Source organism: Mustela lutreola, chromosome 9 (genome assembly GCF_030435805.1).
Source record: "Mustela lutreola isolate mMusLut2 chromosome 9, mMusLut2.pri, whole genome shotgun sequence".
Lineage (NCBI taxonomy): Eukaryota > Metazoa > Chordata > Mammalia > Carnivora > Mustelidae > Mustela > Mustela lutreola.
Window position 1 is genome coordinate 123,440,853 of NC_081298.1, and position 18,797 is coordinate 123,459,649.

The 18,797-nt window shown below is 54.2% G+C and overlaps 1 protein-coding gene and 2 long non-coding RNA genes across 8 annotated transcripts in view; 2 read left to right on the forward strand and 1 right to left on the reverse strand.

The window, feature by feature from the left end:
• The window catches only part of LOC131840595 (uncharacterized), a 41,733-nt gene extending 39,828 nt beyond the window's left edge, over positions 1-1,905 (forward strand). For 2 of the 3 annotated variants that reach the window (XR_009357413.1, XR_009357415.1), the window contains exons 5-6: positions 958-1,093; positions 1,492-1,905. This is a non-coding gene — a long non-coding RNA (uncharacterized LOC131840595). Of the gene's footprint in view, positions 1-957; positions 1,094-1,385 lie in introns of all 3 variants that reach the window. The other variant, XR_009357414.1, reaches the window with a different exon arrangement.
• The window catches only part of PLB1 (phospholipase B1), a 135,947-nt gene that overhangs the window by 14,024 nt on the left and 103,126 nt on the right, over positions 1-18,797 (reverse strand). For all 3 annotated transcript variants that reach the window (XM_059188732.1, XM_059188733.1, XM_059188731.1), the window contains 11 exons: positions 17,559-17,640; positions 16,759-16,863; positions 15,581-15,676; positions 15,012-15,083; positions 8,889-8,954; positions 6,681-6,741; positions 6,092-6,150; positions 4,769-4,836; positions 4,484-4,527; positions 4,168-4,267; positions 783-834 (listed from right to left, as the gene is read on the reverse strand). In XM_059188732.1, the coding sequence (XP_059044715.1) occupies positions 783-834; positions 4,168-4,267; positions 4,484-4,527; positions 4,769-4,836; positions 6,092-6,150; positions 6,681-6,741; positions 8,889-8,954; positions 15,012-15,083; positions 15,581-15,676; positions 16,759-16,863; positions 17,559-17,640 (805 nt within the window). The remainder of the gene's footprint in view (positions 1-782; positions 835-4,167; positions 4,268-4,483; positions 4,528-4,768; positions 4,837-6,091; positions 6,151-6,680; positions 6,742-8,888; positions 8,955-15,011; positions 15,084-15,580; positions 15,677-16,758; positions 16,864-17,558; positions 17,641-18,797) is intronic.
• Positions 2,441-18,604, forward strand: LOC131840596 (uncharacterized). Of its 2 annotated transcripts, XR_009357417.1 has the most exons (4): positions 2,441-3,722; positions 4,218-4,296; positions 16,729-17,501; positions 18,450-18,604. It is a non-coding gene; the product is annotated as an uncharacterized LOC131840596 (long non-coding RNA). The 2 variants fall into 2 exon arrangements; XR_009357416.1 differs by lacking the exon at positions 18,450-18,604 and having other exon boundaries at positions 16,729-17,932.

Sequence of the window (18,797 nt, forward strand, 5' to 3'; positions counted from 1 at the left end):
GGACTGTGTGTGAGCACGTGTGTGTGGGTCTGCTCACACAGGGGAGGAGGAGGACTCTTTTTCCTGATAATCCTAATAAATCCTAAAAAAGCTGCAGGGCATCGCAGAGTGTATTCACACACCTGTGAAACGTGACCAAAAGGCCTTCAAAGGAGCCGAGGCCAAAAGATGCAAAGAGAAGCAGAAACCCAGAGTTCTGCCGGCCTGGGTCCAGGGAGAGGGGACTGGTGGGGACTGGAGGAAGAGCCCGGCCTGGAGGACAGGGGAGGTGGGGGCTAGGGAGACCCTCGAGGAGCCTGCCTTGGCTCAGCCACCACCATAACAGGAGTCCTGCCCGGTGCTGAATTCTGAATTCCAATTCCAAGACACAGAGAATTTCAAAAAGTGCCAGTGAGAAGTTTGAGAGGGGCCGGGTGAGCGGGAAGGAGGAGGGATTGGAATGAGAAGCCTATTTTTAGAACCCAGGGTTTACATAATCGGGCTCTGTGAAGCCAGCTCTTGGGTAAGGCGGGAAAATGCCAGAGGCCAAGGCCAGCTCTGCTCCCTCCTGTGGTGGGCCCTGGGGGTGAGGGTGCCAGAGCCCAGATCAGGAACGGGCAGCAGAGAGGGTGCCTCGGTGGTAGTAAGGCCCACTTCTTGGGGCTCGTTTGGCCCCTCTTTATAGACAAGCAGGGGTTGAAACAGTGAGGAGCTTCCTGCCTGCTCCAGACAGCGGGACCTCCCCGCCTCCCCCCCCCCCCCCACCGCCGCCTTCCAGGGTGGCCCCAGGGGCCTGTACTCACAGGGTGGTTTTTCATCTGCTCCAACAGGGCCCGGGCCTGGGTCGGCATGTCCCTAGACAGGGAAGAGAAAAGAACCTAAGTGGTGACTGACGAGCCAGGGCACACGCTGAGAGATTTGGGCCTGGAGACACAGGGGACTCGAGAAGAGAAATGTATATAAAATTTTTTCTTTCAGAATGTATCCAAAGGCTTTCTCAGTCTCAAGAAATCTCAACCCAGGAAGAATCAAAGATCTGCCACAGACCTCGAAGCCACATGGATGCAGACCCCACCAGGGGCTAGCCTGCCTCCAGCCCCCTCCTTCTGCATGGGTGGGTCCTCCATGGCCACCAGGGGTAGGGGATGGGGGCGGTGGGGTAGGTGCTGGGGATCCGATCAGCTTTCCCCAGAGATGGTCCCCGACATTCCCCTCGGCCCTTTCAAAGCAAGACCTGCCTGTTCAGATCTTAGTCTGGTGCCTGTTTTAAAAATAACCTTTTGTATATTTGAAAAAAGTCACAGCCTTAAATTATCCTTCTGCCTTCTTTCCAGGCGTCACGACTCCTTAACCTTCACTTCTAAATCCCACTCTCTGTTCCTTTAATCCTTTTTTCTTCTCTGTAGTTACTCTGGGCTTCTACAGCGTTCCCCATCTCCTCGCTTTTTCCCCCTGCTGGCACAGGAGGTTGGGGAGGAAACGAGCAGGATTACTTTTCCCTGCATCTTCCAGATGTCGGCCACGGATAAGGAAAATGAATGCTGTGGGTAAGAGTGAAGCAGGTGGAGGGAAGTGTGCCCAGCAGCAAGGATGAGCAAACTGCCCATCTGGACGACACGAGTGCGTCTCAAAACGACCTGCTGGGTGACAGACGTTAGACAAGAGCAGCCAGTGTAGGATTCCACATAACATTCCAGAAAAGGAAAACTGATCTCTAGAGATAGAAAGCAGGTCAGAGGCTACCTGGGGCCCCAGGGCTGGGGTAGAGATGGAAGGAGCCCGGAGGGAGAGAGAGGGGTTACCAAGGACACAGGGACACCCAAAGGTGTGATGGGTGTCATCTGGATTCCAGTGACATTTAACAGCTAGGGACACACGCGAAGCTTATCAAACTGTATTCCTGAGATATGTGCCGTGAACCGCATGGTAATTGAGACAATACATTGGAAAGTGAGGAAGCAAGCCTGTCCTGGGTAAAGGGGACCCTAAACGTGTCTACAACCTTCCAGTAGGCTCAACACATGAGCAGGGGAAATCATGGGTGGTAAGCCCTCATGAGCCTGAGGGGAAGTTAGGAGCGCTCACTTCCTCCCCTCTTCCCAGCCACGTTCTTCACACCCTTCAGGCTCAGAGCAAGTCTCACCACCCACCCTGTGAGTCTTCTCTCGGAGCACCTTTATCCACACACCTTCTGCTTCCTTTCCCAGCTCTAGCGTGAAAAGCCCTGCTCTGGGAGTTAGGGGTCCTGGGTTCTCCTCCAGCTCTGCGATTAACTTGCCGTGTGAGCTCGCCCAAGTTACTGAACCCTGCTAGGATTGAATTTCTTCATCTTTTAAAAGAGGAGATCAGACGAGATGAGTCCTGGGGTCCCCTGCTCTGGGTCTGCACCTGTATGTGGGTTGCCCAGCTCCCACGTCACGTTGTTCTCTTTAGTACATCTCCAAAGTAGTCATTGCAGTCTGCAATGTTGCCATATGCAACTTTTTTTTTTTTCCAAAAGTTATTTCCTGTTTGTTTAACATCCTTAAACCAGACAGCAAGCTCATTGAATAGGCAAGGAATTTACCTTTTGATTGTTTTGAATCTTTCAGTAACTACCTTGAGGCTCAGTCCTTCGCAGGCTTCCCTCGACTTCTTGCTTATTGATAGATGCAAGGACAATTTAGAGGTTGAATAAAACTTTGAAACTAAATATCCTAATAATGGTAAACTTTTGGGGGGCGGCATACGTATTATATACTATACTCGGTGTTCTCCATGGTTTGTTAATCTCATTTAATTCTTATGCCAACACCGAGATGGTGGTACCATTATTATCCCAATTTATAGATGAAGAAACAAGACTGAGACAGTGAGTGACTTGCCCAAGGTCACATGGCTAGCAAGTCTGGGAGATGGATCTGGACAAGGGCAGTCTGACCTCAGGTCTCATTAGCCTAGTTGCCTTGCCGTGGTATCTCTCTCTTGGGGTGTGCTCTTCCTTATCCCACACGGTACTAAATGACTCTGCAGATAAAGGAAAGTCACAGAGCAACTTTCCAAGCTTGCTTACTTAAGTCAATGGCTTCCTCTCCTTTCCCTTATCACGGGACATCAGAGACGCTAACGAGGAGCTGCACGTCTGGGCTACGACCCCTGCTGCCGACTCCTGGGGCAGGTACCCAGCAGCAGTCAACGGAGAAGGTGGTAAGAGAAATAAGAGAAGTAAGAGAAGGGGCTTGAATGTCAGCAGACTGAGGGACCAGCTGCTGGTGGATGCAGCCTGGGCGGGGTAAATAATAGGAAAATGATGCTGATGATGGCGACAATGACAGCAACAGCCGCCATGAGATGTTGATTTTACAACCCCATGAATTCAAGCTCTTTTGCAGAAAAATAAGTGCTTCCTGCTTGTGACGTTGAGGAACTGCCACGGCTTCCTGTGGCTCAGACTCAAACCGAGCGTGGGGCCCTCCTTACCGTGTCGGAAAGGAACGCTCCGTGTAAACAGAATGAGTCAAGCCAGAGTCGTTTCCCTGGTGATCGGAGCGCAGCAATCTTTCTAAAAAGCAAATACCCAGCACACTCCGTGCAGAAAATCAATGAGCTCTGTCAGGCATTCCAGCTTTAATTATCTGGGTTGTTGTCAACAGCAGAGTTCGGAGCGAAAACAAACAGCTGCCATGCTGTTTTGGGGGCCTGCACCTCTAACTCCCTAGTGGTAAAAGACCGCTTTCTCGGAGTCAAGGACTCCAGGTTCCGAGGTGAGGGTGGAGAGAGGGGGGGGCCGCGCTTGTGGGGCCACGCAGGGAGCTCTCGGCACTCCGCACGTTTGCTCCAGGCCACCCCGAGGAAGGGAGGTTGGCTGGAGCCAGCAGGACGGGGCTGGGACACCCTCAAGGGCTCCAGCTGCCCTGAGAGGTGGTGACAGCCCAGCGGGCCTGGCTGGACTCCAGCTCCTCTGACAACCTTGGGCTATTCGGGAAGCTTTCTAAATCTCATGTCCTCATGTTGATACCCCTTTCAAAGGGTATGAGGGTTATGGGAAGGGATCCAAATGGGGGGTCAGGCATGCAGAATGGCTCAGTGGCTTTCATCGCCCACCTGGGGCCAGGCTCCTAGACACCACCCTTCCCTCCTCCTCCCATTCCCCACCCTGATCTCTCAGCCTTGCCCTCCACCCCCCCTCCCGGACCCACGGCTACTCACCTCGCTCTGGCTCCCTCCGTGGCAACGTTCAGCCCTGCTGTCTTTTCCAGGGTACCGGTGGAGAACCCGACAATGTGAGGGTTGAACTTCTTCAGAATGTCTTTTAAGAGGGGGAAGCAGACAGTACAGGTGAGAGGGGATGGGGGCGCCTCCTTGGGGCCCAGGTGTGGGGCAGGACGATGCTGGGTCTTTTCGGGGCTGGCTGACTTCCCTTCTTGCAGATAACCTTCTCTGCCCTTGCTCTGGGAGAGGTCCTGGCCTCAGCCAGGGGGTCGTTAGGGCTGTAGTGATGGTGCTTCTTTGCAAGGCTACTTACTGGGCAGTGTGGTGTGCATGTCCAAGATGCCATCCCCTCCAATGCTAGGGAAGAGAAAGCACACCTGTTACGATCACCCTGGCCTGCTGCTCCACCAGTCATCACGTTTCGGAGTCAGAACCAGAGCGTCTCCCCCTGGCACATGATTCCTACCACCCTCAGGACTGACATGAGCATTGGGGAGCCTCCTTAGATCTCAGGGCCAGAGCCTGGGAACACGGGCTTATCTCTGGAGAGGTGACAGGGGAGCAGCATCAGCAGAAAATGCGTGGAGAACACTCTCACCTCCAAGAGAGCCCCCGCCAGGACATGGGCAGGTCACTGGAGTTGCTTGGTCGGGCTCCCAGGGCTGTCTGTGAAAGGCAAAGAGAAATCTCCAGAACCTTGCTGGGCCCAGGTGCAGGCTGACAGTGCTGGGAAGGGCTCCCAACATTCTGAGGTCACCACAGTCTGGTTTCCACTTCCCTTCCCTTGTTCAACCCCTGCTTTCTGGTTCACATAAACCCTCATGTGTAAGCAGATTGATCTGAAGCATGAAGACCTTGGACCAACTTGCCCAGTTCCATCCCTTCTGGGAATGTGAACTCTCTCTGTTCCAACCCTTATATCTCTAATTCTTTGTCTAAGCCCCTTCTCAGTTTCTATCTCCTATATGTAGCTTTCTCTAAATGCCTTATCTTAAAAAAAGAAAAATAAAAGGAGAAAGTCCTCTTTGAAACTTACAAAGGTGATACATATTCACCATAACTAGTAAAATGATACAAAGATTCTTTTAAAAATTCATAATTTCCCCCCACCTTATTAATCGTGCCTCCTGCCACAGGTTCTATATCCCTTCCTTGCCCCTTACCCACATAGACACGTCATCAGAACTAAGATATATGTGTAACTAATATACCTGGGGCGTTTCCTTCCAACCTAACTTTCTCCATGTTAATATCAAAATCAACCACATTCACACACATATGGGGAAGTTGCTTTTCCCAGAAACAAGTACCTGATTTGCGTCACCTACATGATTATGTACCTTCTTCTGTGTAAGTTGCTTATTTTCCCAGCTTGACAAGTTTCTTAAGGGTTATGACTACACTTCAGAATTGTTAGAAGGTTGTCTTGTGTAGAGCGATATCTACATGGTTGGTTAACACTATTCATGTAGAGAAACTACACTAAACGTAGGAATTGGGCTCCCTTTGCCCTAAAGAACTCCTCTTGAAATGGGGTGAGGGGTGCTGGGCAATGTGTGGGTAACCCCGCACACCCCACTCTTTGAGTCTGGGTAGTTGGAGATGAGTTCCCTGATGAAGACAGGCAGACTCAGATAAATCTGCCACCACACGCAGATCAAATGCTTGGGAACAGTGGGGAAGGGGGAATGGAGGGGCAGCCTCGTGGAAGAGGTGGTGTTTGAGCAGGACTATTGAAGGGTAGGGGGCAGAGTGCCCAGTGAGGTCTTGTGGCTGCCTGGCTGTGTTTCGGTGCCTGCTACAGGTAGGTTCTCAATCTTGCCAGCTAAATGCTGAACCCAGAGCCAATGTGGAAGATGGGTGCATTCGACATGGGGCCTGGCTTCTGGGGTGCCCAGGCACATCCCAGATCAGTACTCACAGTCAGCGAGTCACCCATGGCGGCCACGACTTTGATGTCTCCTGGCCGGAGCTCATGGACTAGGAGAGATAGGCAAAAAGACAGATGGTCAGGGGGAGTCTTCCTTTTAAAGTATAAACTTGGCTAGGAGTCAGTTTCTGCTCCAGTCCCACAGGCCCCTGGTATACTTATTTCCAACCTAAGATTTAGCAAATTTGCCTCTTCTGTCCATTTGGAGCAACCAAGGCCCATCGATAATGGGCTTGATGGCTTTTTACCCATCCTGAGAGGAGCCACATTCATGCTGGGGTAGTCCAGGAAAGTGCTGGCTGTGGAAGTCACAGCAACGGCAGAGAGGGCCCTGTCCCTGACTGTACCTTCCCTGCCAGGCTGCGAGGCCTGAGGGACTGCCACTGGGACTAACCAGAGATGAGAAGTGCGAGCTGCAGAGAGGCTGGTGGTCGTGGGCTGCCCACCACCTAGATTGCATTGCACGGGAGCCAGCAAGGTCTGCTCAGGGTTCCAAGGTGTGTGTTTGTGGGGTGTCCCACCAACCCGACACTTAGCCAAGTCCTTAACGGAAGGGGATGATGAGGATGTTTGCACTCACCTGAGGTGGGGACACTGTTGGAAGGCTTCCACTCTGTGCACAGGAAGTCGCTGCCCCAGTTCTAAATCAACAGGAGGAGAGAGACAACGCCTGGCTCTCATTGTGCAGGAAGGTGAGCTTTAGTCCAACAAGAAGCAGCTGAGGAATGTTTGGTGGAGGCTAGAACTATGCCACTATAGGGGATCATGGGTGGTTGGGAACTCAGGCTCGTTGTAGACAGTCCAAGAGGGAAGTGAGAGGGGAGAAACGGGGCTCCCCCCCAACCATCCACAAAATACAGAATGCGTGGGCACCCATATGCTTACACAGACAGCTTTTTTCCATCTCAGTTTACCCGCACTTTCCCAGGGAGCCAGCAGAGCGGGGAGAAAACAGATCAGATTTGCAGGTCTCCTAAGAGACCACACGCGGGTTTTGTTGTGACTGCTTACCATTAAGCTAATGGACACGGACTATAATAATGGGCTTGCAGGAAGAACAAGGATGTTTTTAGGAAAATACCACGAAATGTTTACAATTGTAAAATTCCTGGTTTCTGCAGATCTTTCCTGGACGTGCCTCTCTGCTTTTGCATATGTAACGTCATAGCCAACCACTTCCTTGTGTGTGTGTATAAATTAATGCCTCTGTAACCTGGGGGCCTGGAGTCAAATTCCCTTGTCTCTGGAACACGGCACCCGTTTTCCAGGTGCTGGAGGGAAGGTTGGGGTGGGAAGCAGAAGTGAAGGTCCACGAGACTATAAGATCGAAGAGGGTAGGCGGAGACCCACTTTGCTCTCCTTGGATACTGAACACTCAGCACGGGGCCCACTCCACTTGGGACCCCGAAAAATAAGGAAGTGGTAAAGGAAGAAAGGCCCCATTGTCAAGACGCAGCTGACATCTCTGTCATAGTAGATTTTGGCCCATGGTTTGTCGGGGACAAGTCTCCATAGGGCTAATTTGAGCTTGAGAGAATCCAGAGAAGCCAGACAGTGGTATTACCCAGCCGTGGAGACGTCATGGTGCATCCCCAGAGCTCCACATCTAACAGTCCTTCAATAATTTCATATAAGTTAGTCTCAATACTTCAGCCGGCTTTTAAAAGGTCTTTCCTCAATTGTTCCTGCTGCTTTCAATCCATCTGCCACTCAGGTCAGGGAGATCTTTTAACCAGGTGAAGCCGATGGTGTATCCCTCTCCCAGAACCTCCGCCTTCTTCCTCGGAGATTTGGATTCCGTGGGACCTGGGTCCTGACAACCCTTCTGATCTCATCACCCCTCACTCCACCTTATTCCCATGCCCACCAGTCACTCTGACCTTTCTCTTCCCCGATACCTGAACTCAGCCCCACTTCCAAGCCTTTGCACTCATGGTCCTGCCTGGGACTCCAGCTCTGGCTCCCCAGATGGCCAGAGTCTTCTCATCGTGCATGTCCCAGCTCTCGGCTTGCCTCCTCAGAGAGGCCTGGCCCGCGTAGCTCATGGGGACTTGCCATCCCTTCCTCGGCCCATCACGCTTCCTCACATCACCTTCCTCAGAGCTGTTGCCACAGCTGACAGGATCATGTTGATCACGGATCATGTTGATCAGGATCATGTTACTGGATGCCTCTTCCAATAGACTCTAGGCTCCTTGAGAGGTAGGACCCATCTGTCTGGTTCCTCCTCTATCTCCTTCAGATACCGCCAGGCACATAGTAGATGCTCAGTGTGGAATGACCTCTAACTCCCCAAGGACAGGACTGAATTCCGCCCAGACCTTCCACAAGACTGCAAATACCAGAGGTGCTTGGCTGAAACTGGGGGTGGGGCTCCTGTCCTGGGGGCCCACCTGGGTATGTGTCAGCTTCCGGTTGGGTCCGGCGCCTGGAATGAAGGGTTCTTCCACCAGCTTCCACCTCACTGGAAGTCTATAGCACATACTACCCACGGCCTCCCCCCATCCCCGTCATGAAAAACTGAGCTGCCTAAGCAGGAACGAGGTCTGTGCAAAGGCTGAAGAAAACCCCTCCACGGGCACTTCCTCTAGCTGATGTCAGTCAGCACTTGAGAACATGTTAGGACAATCCTGGGATTTCATGGTTCAGGAACATTCCAATTTCTAGTATGTAAGAAAGGTACGCTTCTGCTTCAGCTCACACTCTGAAACCCGTGCCACACCCTGAGTCACCGGCAGGTAGAAATGCTTTGTCCCTGAGAGAGGCAGAGGTGCATGTCAGGAGTTACCTCAATGGCCGGCCTGGTGGGGGGAGTATAGTTACTGTTCCGGGGCGTTCTCAGGAAGGGCTCATTCTACGAGAGAACAGAAACCACAGGGAGAGGTTATTGGACAGCACTGAAGGTTACTTAGGAAAGAGAACTATGAATCCTGCCTTCCAGAATGATTTAATGTGACTCTTCTGCATGTAAATAGTAAGAACCCTACAAATGTAATTTAATTCATTCTCTCGAGGGTTTTACATAACAGCTCTGGCACAGGGTGCGCAGGGAAAGGCCTCAGAAGGGTTCTGTGTGTGCTCTACTCAGGGTCTGAGGGTTTGCTCCTTCCCCTTGCCATGAAACATCCACCCAGTCCTCGAAATGATCTGTTTTCTTCCGTTTGTAATCTCTCTGGCAAGAGAGTCACATGACAGCGATTTTTTCTTTTCCAGAAAGTATTGATTATCTATCTATTTTATTTTATTTTATTTTTCTTTGCCTCTTTCGAACTACGTGTCTTACTCCCTTCAGGTTGGCTTCACATATTTCGGCCTAGTGTTTCTCCTGGAACCTCCTCCTCTTTCCCAACCCAGCTCCTGCTCACAAGCCCAGTTAAGATCCCAGTCTGGGGGTGCCTGGGTGGCTCGGTGGGTTAAAGCCTCTGCCTTCAGCTCGGGTCGTGATCTCAGAGTCCTGGAATCGAGCCCCGCATCGGGCTCTCTGCTTAGTGGGGAGCCTGCTTCCTCCTCTCTCTCTCTCTGCCTGCCTCTCTGCCTACTTGTGATCTCTGTCTGTCAGGTAGATTAATGAAATCTTTAAAAAAAAAAAAAAAAAAAAAAAAAAAAGATCCCAGTCTGTTCAGTCACAGGTGAGGGTTAGGGAAGAGGAGGAAACAGGCAAAGGAGAAACAGGAGAAAAGCAAGGGAATGAGAACAGGCGAAAATAATAGGAAGCAAGGAGTTAATGAGACTGAGATCAGGAACTAACAAGTGGCCCCGGGGCTATGGGCACTTTCCCAAGAGGTGCTCAGTGGAGTGGAAGGGCTTTGGTCTAAATGTTTGGGATGAAAATGGGAGTAAGAAAGAAGAACCAGAATGTTGGAGGAGGGGCCGCTGGGGATCTGGTCCAGGGGGTTGCAAACTGCCCATGGGCTAATTCTAGTCAGGAGACATTTGTTTTGTTCTGCCTTATTTGGGCCTGAATGGTGTTAAAAAAGAAGTGGGGGGGGGGCACAACGGAGAAGAGTCTGAATGCTTTGAGAAGAGGTATAGGGTCTCCAGTTCTGGCCCTACCCCTTCCTCTTGTCGCATACATGGTCCCATTCACCCAGTCATGCTCTACCAGCCATGGCACCAGAATTCGCAAGCCCAGAAAGCCCCCATTTTATGGATGAAGAACTACAGAGATCCGGGATGGGGGAGGGACCCGATTCAGGTACAGAGCGACAGTGAGTGCCTGTCAGGTCAGGCCTTTCCGCTCTGTTCCTCACACTAGGGTCAGGCCAGGCAGAGAGGAAGAGGAAGAGAGCCCCTGACCCTCCCAGCCCCTGGCACAGCTGCCAGATCCCTGGGACACGAAGCATCTCTCCTTCTTCTGGAGTCTCGAGTCTTGGTGTTCTTAGCTGAAGCGTGCGCCCGAGGACTACTCAGGGCCGAGGGCAGAAGCTTGCAAGGCCAAAGAGAACTTACCATGCCATGTCACCGTGGCCAACCGGGCTTGTCCCAGCCAATGTTACACAGCAGTCCCTGAGCATTCACCATCCGAGAAGGGCAATGTGGGAGCATTCTAGAAATAACGGGGCCATGGGTGGAAGCACCCCATATGTTCAGGGCCCCACTCCAGGTGCTAGGATGAGGGGAGGCTATAAAGCTTGTACCGGTCAGGCAGAGAGCACAAGACCCCAGGACACAGTGAAGCCTCAGGGACCAGTGTGTCCAGTAAGCCCAGTAGTTGCTGAGGAATGGCTGCAAGATCGGGCTGGAGGGGGTGTACGGACCTCGTAGAGGAGACGCTGTGCATGGAGGGTCACTAGTTATCACTCCCCCCTTGTCAAGGGAGCCCTGACTGGGAATAGGGGCTGGTGGCTGGAGCTAGTCGCAGAGTGGCCAGTGCGGGAAGACCCAGAGAGCAAAGGCTCACCCTGCTCTCCTGGGAACGGTGAAAGTCAGGCTGGAGGGCGTGTGTGTGTGTGTGTGTGTGTGTGTGTGTGTGTCTATTTGGTCACATGACCCAAGGGTTGGGGGAGGGGCCAGAGAGGGAAGAGGGACTCAAAGGGTCAGGGGTCAGGGAGACAGTGGAATGCGGTGGGGAGCCAAGCCAGAGCAGGAAACATGAGAACAGGTCCAGGCCAGAGACAGATGGGGGTGGGGGTGGGGGGTGCCCGGGGCTTGCTTCACTGATCATTGACACTATCAGGCATGTGTGAGTCAGAGCGGTTTAGGGGCCCAGAGTGGAGCAGGTCATGTAAAATGAGATTCGAGTTAGCCTGACTGCTCTCCTGGGCTGGATCTGGGGCCCCGGTGGCTAGAAAGTGAAGCCCAATGATCGTAGCGCAGGAGCGTGTGGCCTGCCTGGGCTAGGGCGCAGGGCCAGGAGTGCCAGGACAGCCTTCTGTTGTGCGTCAGCCGTGTGAGTCAGCGGCCTGCAGGGACAGTCAGGCCCCTCTTGGTCGTGTTACCACGTGCGCAGGTCTGTGGTGAAGGAGTGGCAGTGTTCTGTGTGGCTCACACCGCCCTGGGGGGGCACAGTCAAAGCCAGGCCCAGCCCCCAGTGGGCGTCCGTTCCAGGGGGACATGAGTACCATGCCAGGTTTGCAAGACTCCTCTGGCTGAGGGACGGGCCGGGAAGGCTCAGGGAAAGGGGGTGGCGGTGACAGGACGGAGGATATAACAGAAGCACAGGGAATGCCCTCGGACACATCTACCTGATCCCATGCCAGTCCCCATGTGCTGGCTCAGGACCTGGGAGGCTGATTTCATAACCCATCCATGGGCAGCCACATGATAGTCGGAAAAGCACTGCCTGAGACGAAGGGAGCTTCATTAGAGGCTGTGCTGGTGCCTCGGGAGGGGAGAGGAGTGGAGAAACTCCTCTACACAGGACCCAGAGTGTGAGGCCCTCCACGCCGGGATCCTCGGGTTATAGAATCCTCTGTGGCTACGATGGCAAGGGCCACATGCCCGTTAGCACACAGTGTGAGGAGGATGTGAATGGGAGTAGGAGGATGGGGACCGGTGGGGAGCACGAGGGAGGGTCCCATCAGATAGGGCACCTCCCTTCCCACACCCGCTGAACTATATAAACCACAGTGATACAGACAGAAAGAGGGAAGTCCTGAGGATCCGAGAGATAGGGGAGACAAATACTTCTTCCCTGTTTTGATGTTTCTGGCTCAAAAATTAGTCTTTGGATGGATGTGTGTTGAGTTTGGGGTGATGGTGGGGTGAGGCAGGCTAGGAGACTTAGAAGTCCATAGCATTCAAAAGGTGATAGTGTCCCCCATGTGTATTTCAAAATACAAACCTTGCTAAATGGTAAAGTAAGTATAAGGGAGCAAAACAGACCTCTGCTTTTTGTGAAGATGAAAGATTGGGTGAGATAGCCCTTAAGATTTTTTCAGATTCTCTCTTTCTCTGTGCCCCCCGCCCCACCCAGTGTCTCTGTCTGGGGCTCTGTTCTTGTCAGTCCCCTGATAATACATTTAAGTCACTTTTGGGGCAACCTTACACCACCCAGGGCATCCGGGGGGGGGGGGGGCTCTCTTAAAGGTTAGAAGAACAGAGCAGGAGTTTGAGAAAGGAGAGGTGAAGACACAGGTGGTCCTGCGCACAGATATTTACCAGGAAACTGTGGAAACAGACAACCCTCAGAGCAAGGGGATGTGGAGAGGGGGAAAACAGAATAGAGGTGGCACATGACAGTGGGAGATTGTCCCCATTCTTGGGACAAGAAGGGACAGCGACTAGAAGAACAGCACCATTGGGGAGGCACTGCGGCTAGGAATGCAGGCGGAAATGGGTTTCACGGAGGCCATGGTTCACCCTGATGAGTGTTCAGAGCACGTCAGAGGAGTTAAGAGCAGAGGGAGAAGACTGTGGGTCTTCAAAGCCCGAGGAGGAGCCACAGCCAGCTGCCCTGGGTTAGGGAACGCAGTAAGAGCCGAAAGGGGACAATGGTCACAGTCCACGGGGCAGCTGATCAGAAGTCTAACAGAAATCCAGGGAGTGAGGCTAAGGGCCCTGCCCAGCCTGGCTGACAATCTGCAGCAGGGGGAGGAGCCCTGAGGGGCAGGGAGGAGGCTCCATCCCGGCCCCCTCCTCTCTGCAGGGTCCTGCCTGTTGCCTCTATGTTTAGACACCCTGAGGACTAAAATATGTGCCGCCTGGCCCCTATCAGCTCACACGGAGATGCTGGCGGACTTTTATAGAGCTCTAAGGCACAGGGGAGGGAGCAGATGGGACGCCAGGAACGCGTTGTGCCGCTTTGCCTGGTGTGGTGGAGCAGGGCTGGCCAACAGATGGATCCTTTTGGAATGGGGTTGCCTGGCAACGGCTTCTCCCAGGCTGGGCTTCTATGGCTGCAGGAGGCTGGCTTTGCTCTCCTCCACTTACCAATGGCTCAGTCAGGCTCTGTCCAGAAGGAGGAGCAGAACCCACTGTGGCTAGAGTCACACCCTTTTGGGGCTCCTTGCCTGGTCTGGGACAGGGAGTGGCTCAGGTGACCTCGAGGCCCGTGGTAGCCACGGTGACAGTGGTGACCTCAGCACCCTGACCAGGTGCTGAGGCTCCAGCCTGGTACTTAATACATGTTTCTGGGGAAGGGAGGGAACAGGACGACTCCCTGGAACCGGTTCTTATTACTTTTACTCCTGAATGGCAGGAGAATCGACAGATTGGAGAGGATTTTCCGTGGCTGGTTTTCAGGATGGCCGCATAGGTTGTTTAAACACTCAAATGCTTACCTCCAGTATGGTTTCCAGGCACTGCTCTGAGTCCCCAAATGCCCCCACTACCCAGGCTGCCTGGTCCTTTCCCCCAAAACATTCCTGGATGGGCTCAGGATCTAGTAATTAAACCATTCACACCTGGCCCAGTAGGCCCCCTAGGACTGGGTCCGGCCCTCCAGCTGGAGGCATCTGCGTTTCCTCATGCGACTACTCCTTCCCTCTGAGCTCTAGACCCAGGAACTGAGCCCTTTACTCGCCCCCCCCCCCCCCCCCCGGCCTCACTTCCCCATCCCTTCCTTCCATGGCCCTTGCTCTCCTGCTGGGGACGGAGGCTGGGCTTTGGGAGGTGGGAGCATGGGTGCGGGCAGGGGTACCCATCCTCTCTGGAGCCCTGGCAGACACAGGGGGGAGCTGCAGGCCCATTTGCTGCTCAGCTGGGAGGGCGGGAGAGGCTGAGGCAGCCTGACCCCAGGGGGGAAACCCAGCCTCCCAGACTGGGTCAGGTCCTTCTGCTTTTACAGCCACTGAGGGCCATCTGGCTTCAGCCTTATTTGGTTAAAAAACCATTAAGACAGGGCCTACGAAAGGGAGCTGAAAGCAGTGGGAACACTAACCTGCCCCCACCCGAGGCCTGAAATCAAGTTGAACCACCACTTACATTTTCCTCCTTAAAAGGAGCCCTGAGCTGCCTCCTCCAGCCCAGTGGCAAGGCTGGTCTTCCCAGCCCCTCCTCCACGCAGCTCCTCGTGCTCTCTGCTGCTCTCCGCCTTGACCCTGACCCTGCTGGGAACTCACCCTCCAGGATCTCAGACCACCAACCACAACCTCAGAGCTGGCTGGCTTCCAGCTAAGGTTTCTGACCCGAGGGCAGACTCGCCCATGGGCCCCACCGGCTGCAGCCAAAAGGAGCCTTCCTGCCACACTTCTGGCTTTTTGGCGCGCCCCCTTGCTGCACCACCAGGAACCCACGGCTCTTATCCTGGTCCTCTGCCTCTGCTGGGGCCCAGGCTTTCCTTCCCACCTGCTTCTCCCATTCTCAAAGAAGTGCTTCGGCTCCATCTCCTCCAGCCACTTCCCGTCGACTCCCTCCCATCTTCAGAAGCTCCCCTGCGCACCCACTCGAGGGGCTGTGGTGCCGGACCAGGGGAGGGGGAGGTCTGAGCTGCGGGCTCTGGGGAGGGGCAGTGCACGTCCTCCCCCATTACCTGAGTGGGACAGGAGAGGGCTATATCTGCTGCCAGGTCCAGGCTCTCCGTTTTCTTTCCTAGCGGTTCAAGCTACAGGGGGGAGACAAGACAGGCCCGCTGAAGTGCGCATTCCCTTGGCAGCACCTTGTGGCAGAGATAGCTCCCAGCCTGATGTCAGGGGGGTTGGTTTCCTCTCCTAGCTTGGCTGTGGGGCGCTGGGCAAGCCTCTCCCTTCCTCACAAACTCCTAGAGCTTGGCTGGCAGGGCTGGCGAGAGGCTTGGGTAACACATCTCACACGGCCTCACCCAGCGCCTGGCACGTGGAGAATGTTGAATAAGGGTGAGGGGTCTTGCCTTCCTTGGAGAGCCCCCTTCTCCCAGGTCAAAAGGCAAAGGAGAGGGGGAAGTTGATGCTGGAAAACTAAGGACTGCATATTTTCAGTTCTACAGACTTCTAGAGACGTGCCAGCCACTGCTCCTTTCTACCGTGCTTGCAAAGGGAGGTCAGGAGCGAGCCTCGTTCTGTAGGGCTGCTGCTTTGCCAGACAAGAGCCCCAGAGACCCAGGGATGCCCCCACTGATTTTACCATATTGACCCAAAGGGCTCTGGAGAGCTGGGAGTGGAATTTCTGACTTGGGTGGAGGCAGTCTGGCGCGAAGAAGGACATATCCAGGCGCCCATCCTGAAAGAGAAACGGATTTCTTCAAGATCCTATTGGTACAGAGGGTAGAGAGGGGGTTGCAGCTGGTCGGCCTGACCCCTGGGGTTGACCACTCAGTGCCCCCCTCCCGCTGGAGAAGTTCCAGGCCACTGGCCTTTTACAGGACCGTGTCACCTTGAGAGGGAGAGAAGAACAATCCCACAGATTAGCAGTCTTGGGTGACCCCCAACCCCCACCCTCCTTTCTGGCCCCATAATTCCCCTTATTTAATGTGTTTTAAAAGCATTATATTTATTTTTAGGCACAGTTGTACATGCAATGCCCTAGCCCATGCCATGGTCTAGGGAATGAGATTCTAGTCCCTGAGGAGCTCTTGGCCAGCCAGCCAGGAAAAGCTACTTCCCAGCCTTTGGCCAGCTGGTTCTAGCGGACTTGGTGGGGAGAACAGGGCAGAACGTGGAGACAGTCTGGGCATCTCTCTGGAGGTGATCAGGGTGCCCAAGGCTTCTTCCAGCTTCCCTCCATCTAGGCAAGTCCCTAAGCATGGAGGCCCAGGAGGAGAGAACTGAGTCCCCACCCTGGTGAGCTCACAGAGCTCGTTTCCTCCAAGTGTTTGGGGGGAGAGCATGGCCAGGGGGTGCGGAGACTCCATTGCCCAGCACCTTCCTTCAGTACTTCAGTGGTGGGTGGGTGACAGAAAGGGAATCATCTGAAGTTGGATATGTCCAACCCATGCCTCTCTGTCCCTTATTCCCCGTGTGAAGGATTCTGCACACCTCTAAGCCTCTGTTACCTGGGGATGAAGAAACTCATGGCAAGGTCATTGTGAACGGTTTACCTAGTCAAACACAGGGCTTGGTGGGGGGAGGGGTGCTGCACAAAGTGGGGGCTGCTGGCCGAGGTAATGAGTGCATCCCACATCAGGCTGCCGCGAGGAACACAGCTCAGGTGTTCCGGGAGGCTGTGCCACGAGACCCGACTCTGCAGAGCCACCCGTGCCTTTCCCATCGTCTTCACAGGCTGGGGAAAGCCCTCAGCATCTCTGCCTTGAATTTCTTCCTCCTCCTTCCCAGGAGCCCCAGCCGGCAGGGCAGGGAGCCTACCGCCAGGAAGGGGAGCCGGACGTCGCGGAAGAAGGGCTGAAGCACCACAGAGAAGTCCTCCCGGGTGTCATAGCGGCCCGACTCCACCAGCTCCCGCATGCTGCTCTGCAGACACACACAGGCTGCCCTCAGCACAGGCCCCGAGGCCCCCCGGGGCGGGGGTGGGGGTGGGAGGTGGGGGGGTGGGGGGGTGTTGGGAGGAGGCCAGGGTGTGGCGGCTGACACTCCTGCCCCCATCTCCCTACCCAAGAGGGTGACTCAACCCTTCCCCGAGAACACAGACACATGTGACGGCAAATCTCTTTCCAGAGAATTGGAAACAGGTTGGTTCACCTTTGGATTTGCTGTCGAGTCAACTGCCAGCTCTGAAGGCCAAGGCAGGAAGTCCCACAAGGGGTAAGAAGCTGGGGAGAGTCTCCAGGGGGCCCCTGGGGGTTCAGGACCAGCCACCTCCCTATTCATGCCCCTGTGGCCTGTCTCTTGAGGAGGGGAGGAGGGGAGTCCCCGGGGTGCAGGGAGGGGGCAGGCCCACCCACCTAGCACTCAGAGCTACTGACCTCTTTAGGCCAAGCACGGGGCTAAGCCACAAGGGCAGGCGGGCCTGAGGGGCTTTGCCACCTGGATTCCTCTGGGATGACTCTAACAGAGCGGCCCGAGACACTTCCGCCAGGTGGGGCAGAGGAGGGGGCCCTGAGGGTGACATCCCTCCAACCCGGACCAGCTCTTCCCTTCCCTGAGTGCAGGTGTGTTGACCGAGTGGGGGAGAGCGCTCCCCGTGGTGGTGCCCTTCTGGGTCTCACCTGGTAGGCTTGGCTGATGGCCTCCAACCTGGCCAGCTCTTGGGAGCTCTCCCGAGGGGTCAGAACGCAGTTACATAACACGCTGCACAAAGAGGGGGAGACGGGAGGGCCCAGCTCTGTGGGGTGGTTCTCTTGAGCCCTGGCTTAGGAGCACACGGGCCCTGGGGCTCTGATGCTCATTCTCAGGGACAGGTTTGAGGCCTGATGCAGGGACTGGACAAAGTCCCTAGGGCGGGCGAGCGAGCAGCCTCTCATAGCGATAGAACACAAACACCGGACAGCAGGCACTGGGCCTGCGGCAAAGTATACGGAACAAATGAACTTAGGCAATGAAAATCTGATGTTTAATTTTTAAGAATAAAAAGTAAAATGCATCCTGGGGCATCAGAGCTTGTATTTGGGGGTCTCTGAAGCTTCTGCCCTCACATGCCTCCTTAGCTCGTCCTAGTGTCCCCCTTCATCACGAACTGTGTGTTCAGAACGAATCTGGATGAATTCCATCATGAATTATTTCATGCTCATGCAATACACTTCATGTTAAAACCGGTATTATCGAGATGCCTGGGTGGCTCAGTCATTAAGCATCAGCCTTCGGCTCAGGTCATGATCCCAGCGTCCTGGGATGGAGTCCCACATCTGGCTCCTTGCTCTGCGGGGAGGCTGCTTCTCCCTCTGCCTCTGCCTGCCTCTCTGTCTGCCTGTGCTCTCCCTCTCTCTCTCTCCCTGACAAATAAATAAATTAAAAAAAAAAAAAAAACGGTATTATCTCTCAAGCACTGAAAATAGTGCTGGGTGCACAGTAGGTTTTGTAAAACTATTTGTTAAATAAACAAATGAAAGTATGAGGTAGGAAGACAAAACACGTACCTACGTGCCGCTCACCCCACTTAGGAAACAGAACACTCCCATCTGAAGTCCCCGGTGTGCTCCGTCCCCATAAAGGTCACTGAATATGTGCATCGTTTCCCTACTTTCTGTTTCAATCTGACCACGTACGTATACAACCGCACATTTCCCCTTTTTGCTGGCTGCTCCACGCTGTGTCTCAAATGCCAGCCTTGGTCCCAGCCCTGACCCTCTCCTTTGGGGCTCCCATGTCACAGGGCTCCCTCGTGACATCCTGAGGTTGGGGAAGGGAGGAGCCCATCTCCAGCTTCTCAGAAGGGGGTGGTCCTGACACAAGACCCCCTTTGTAGACTTGGATCCATGGACACACTGAGTCACAGAGACCCCAAAGAG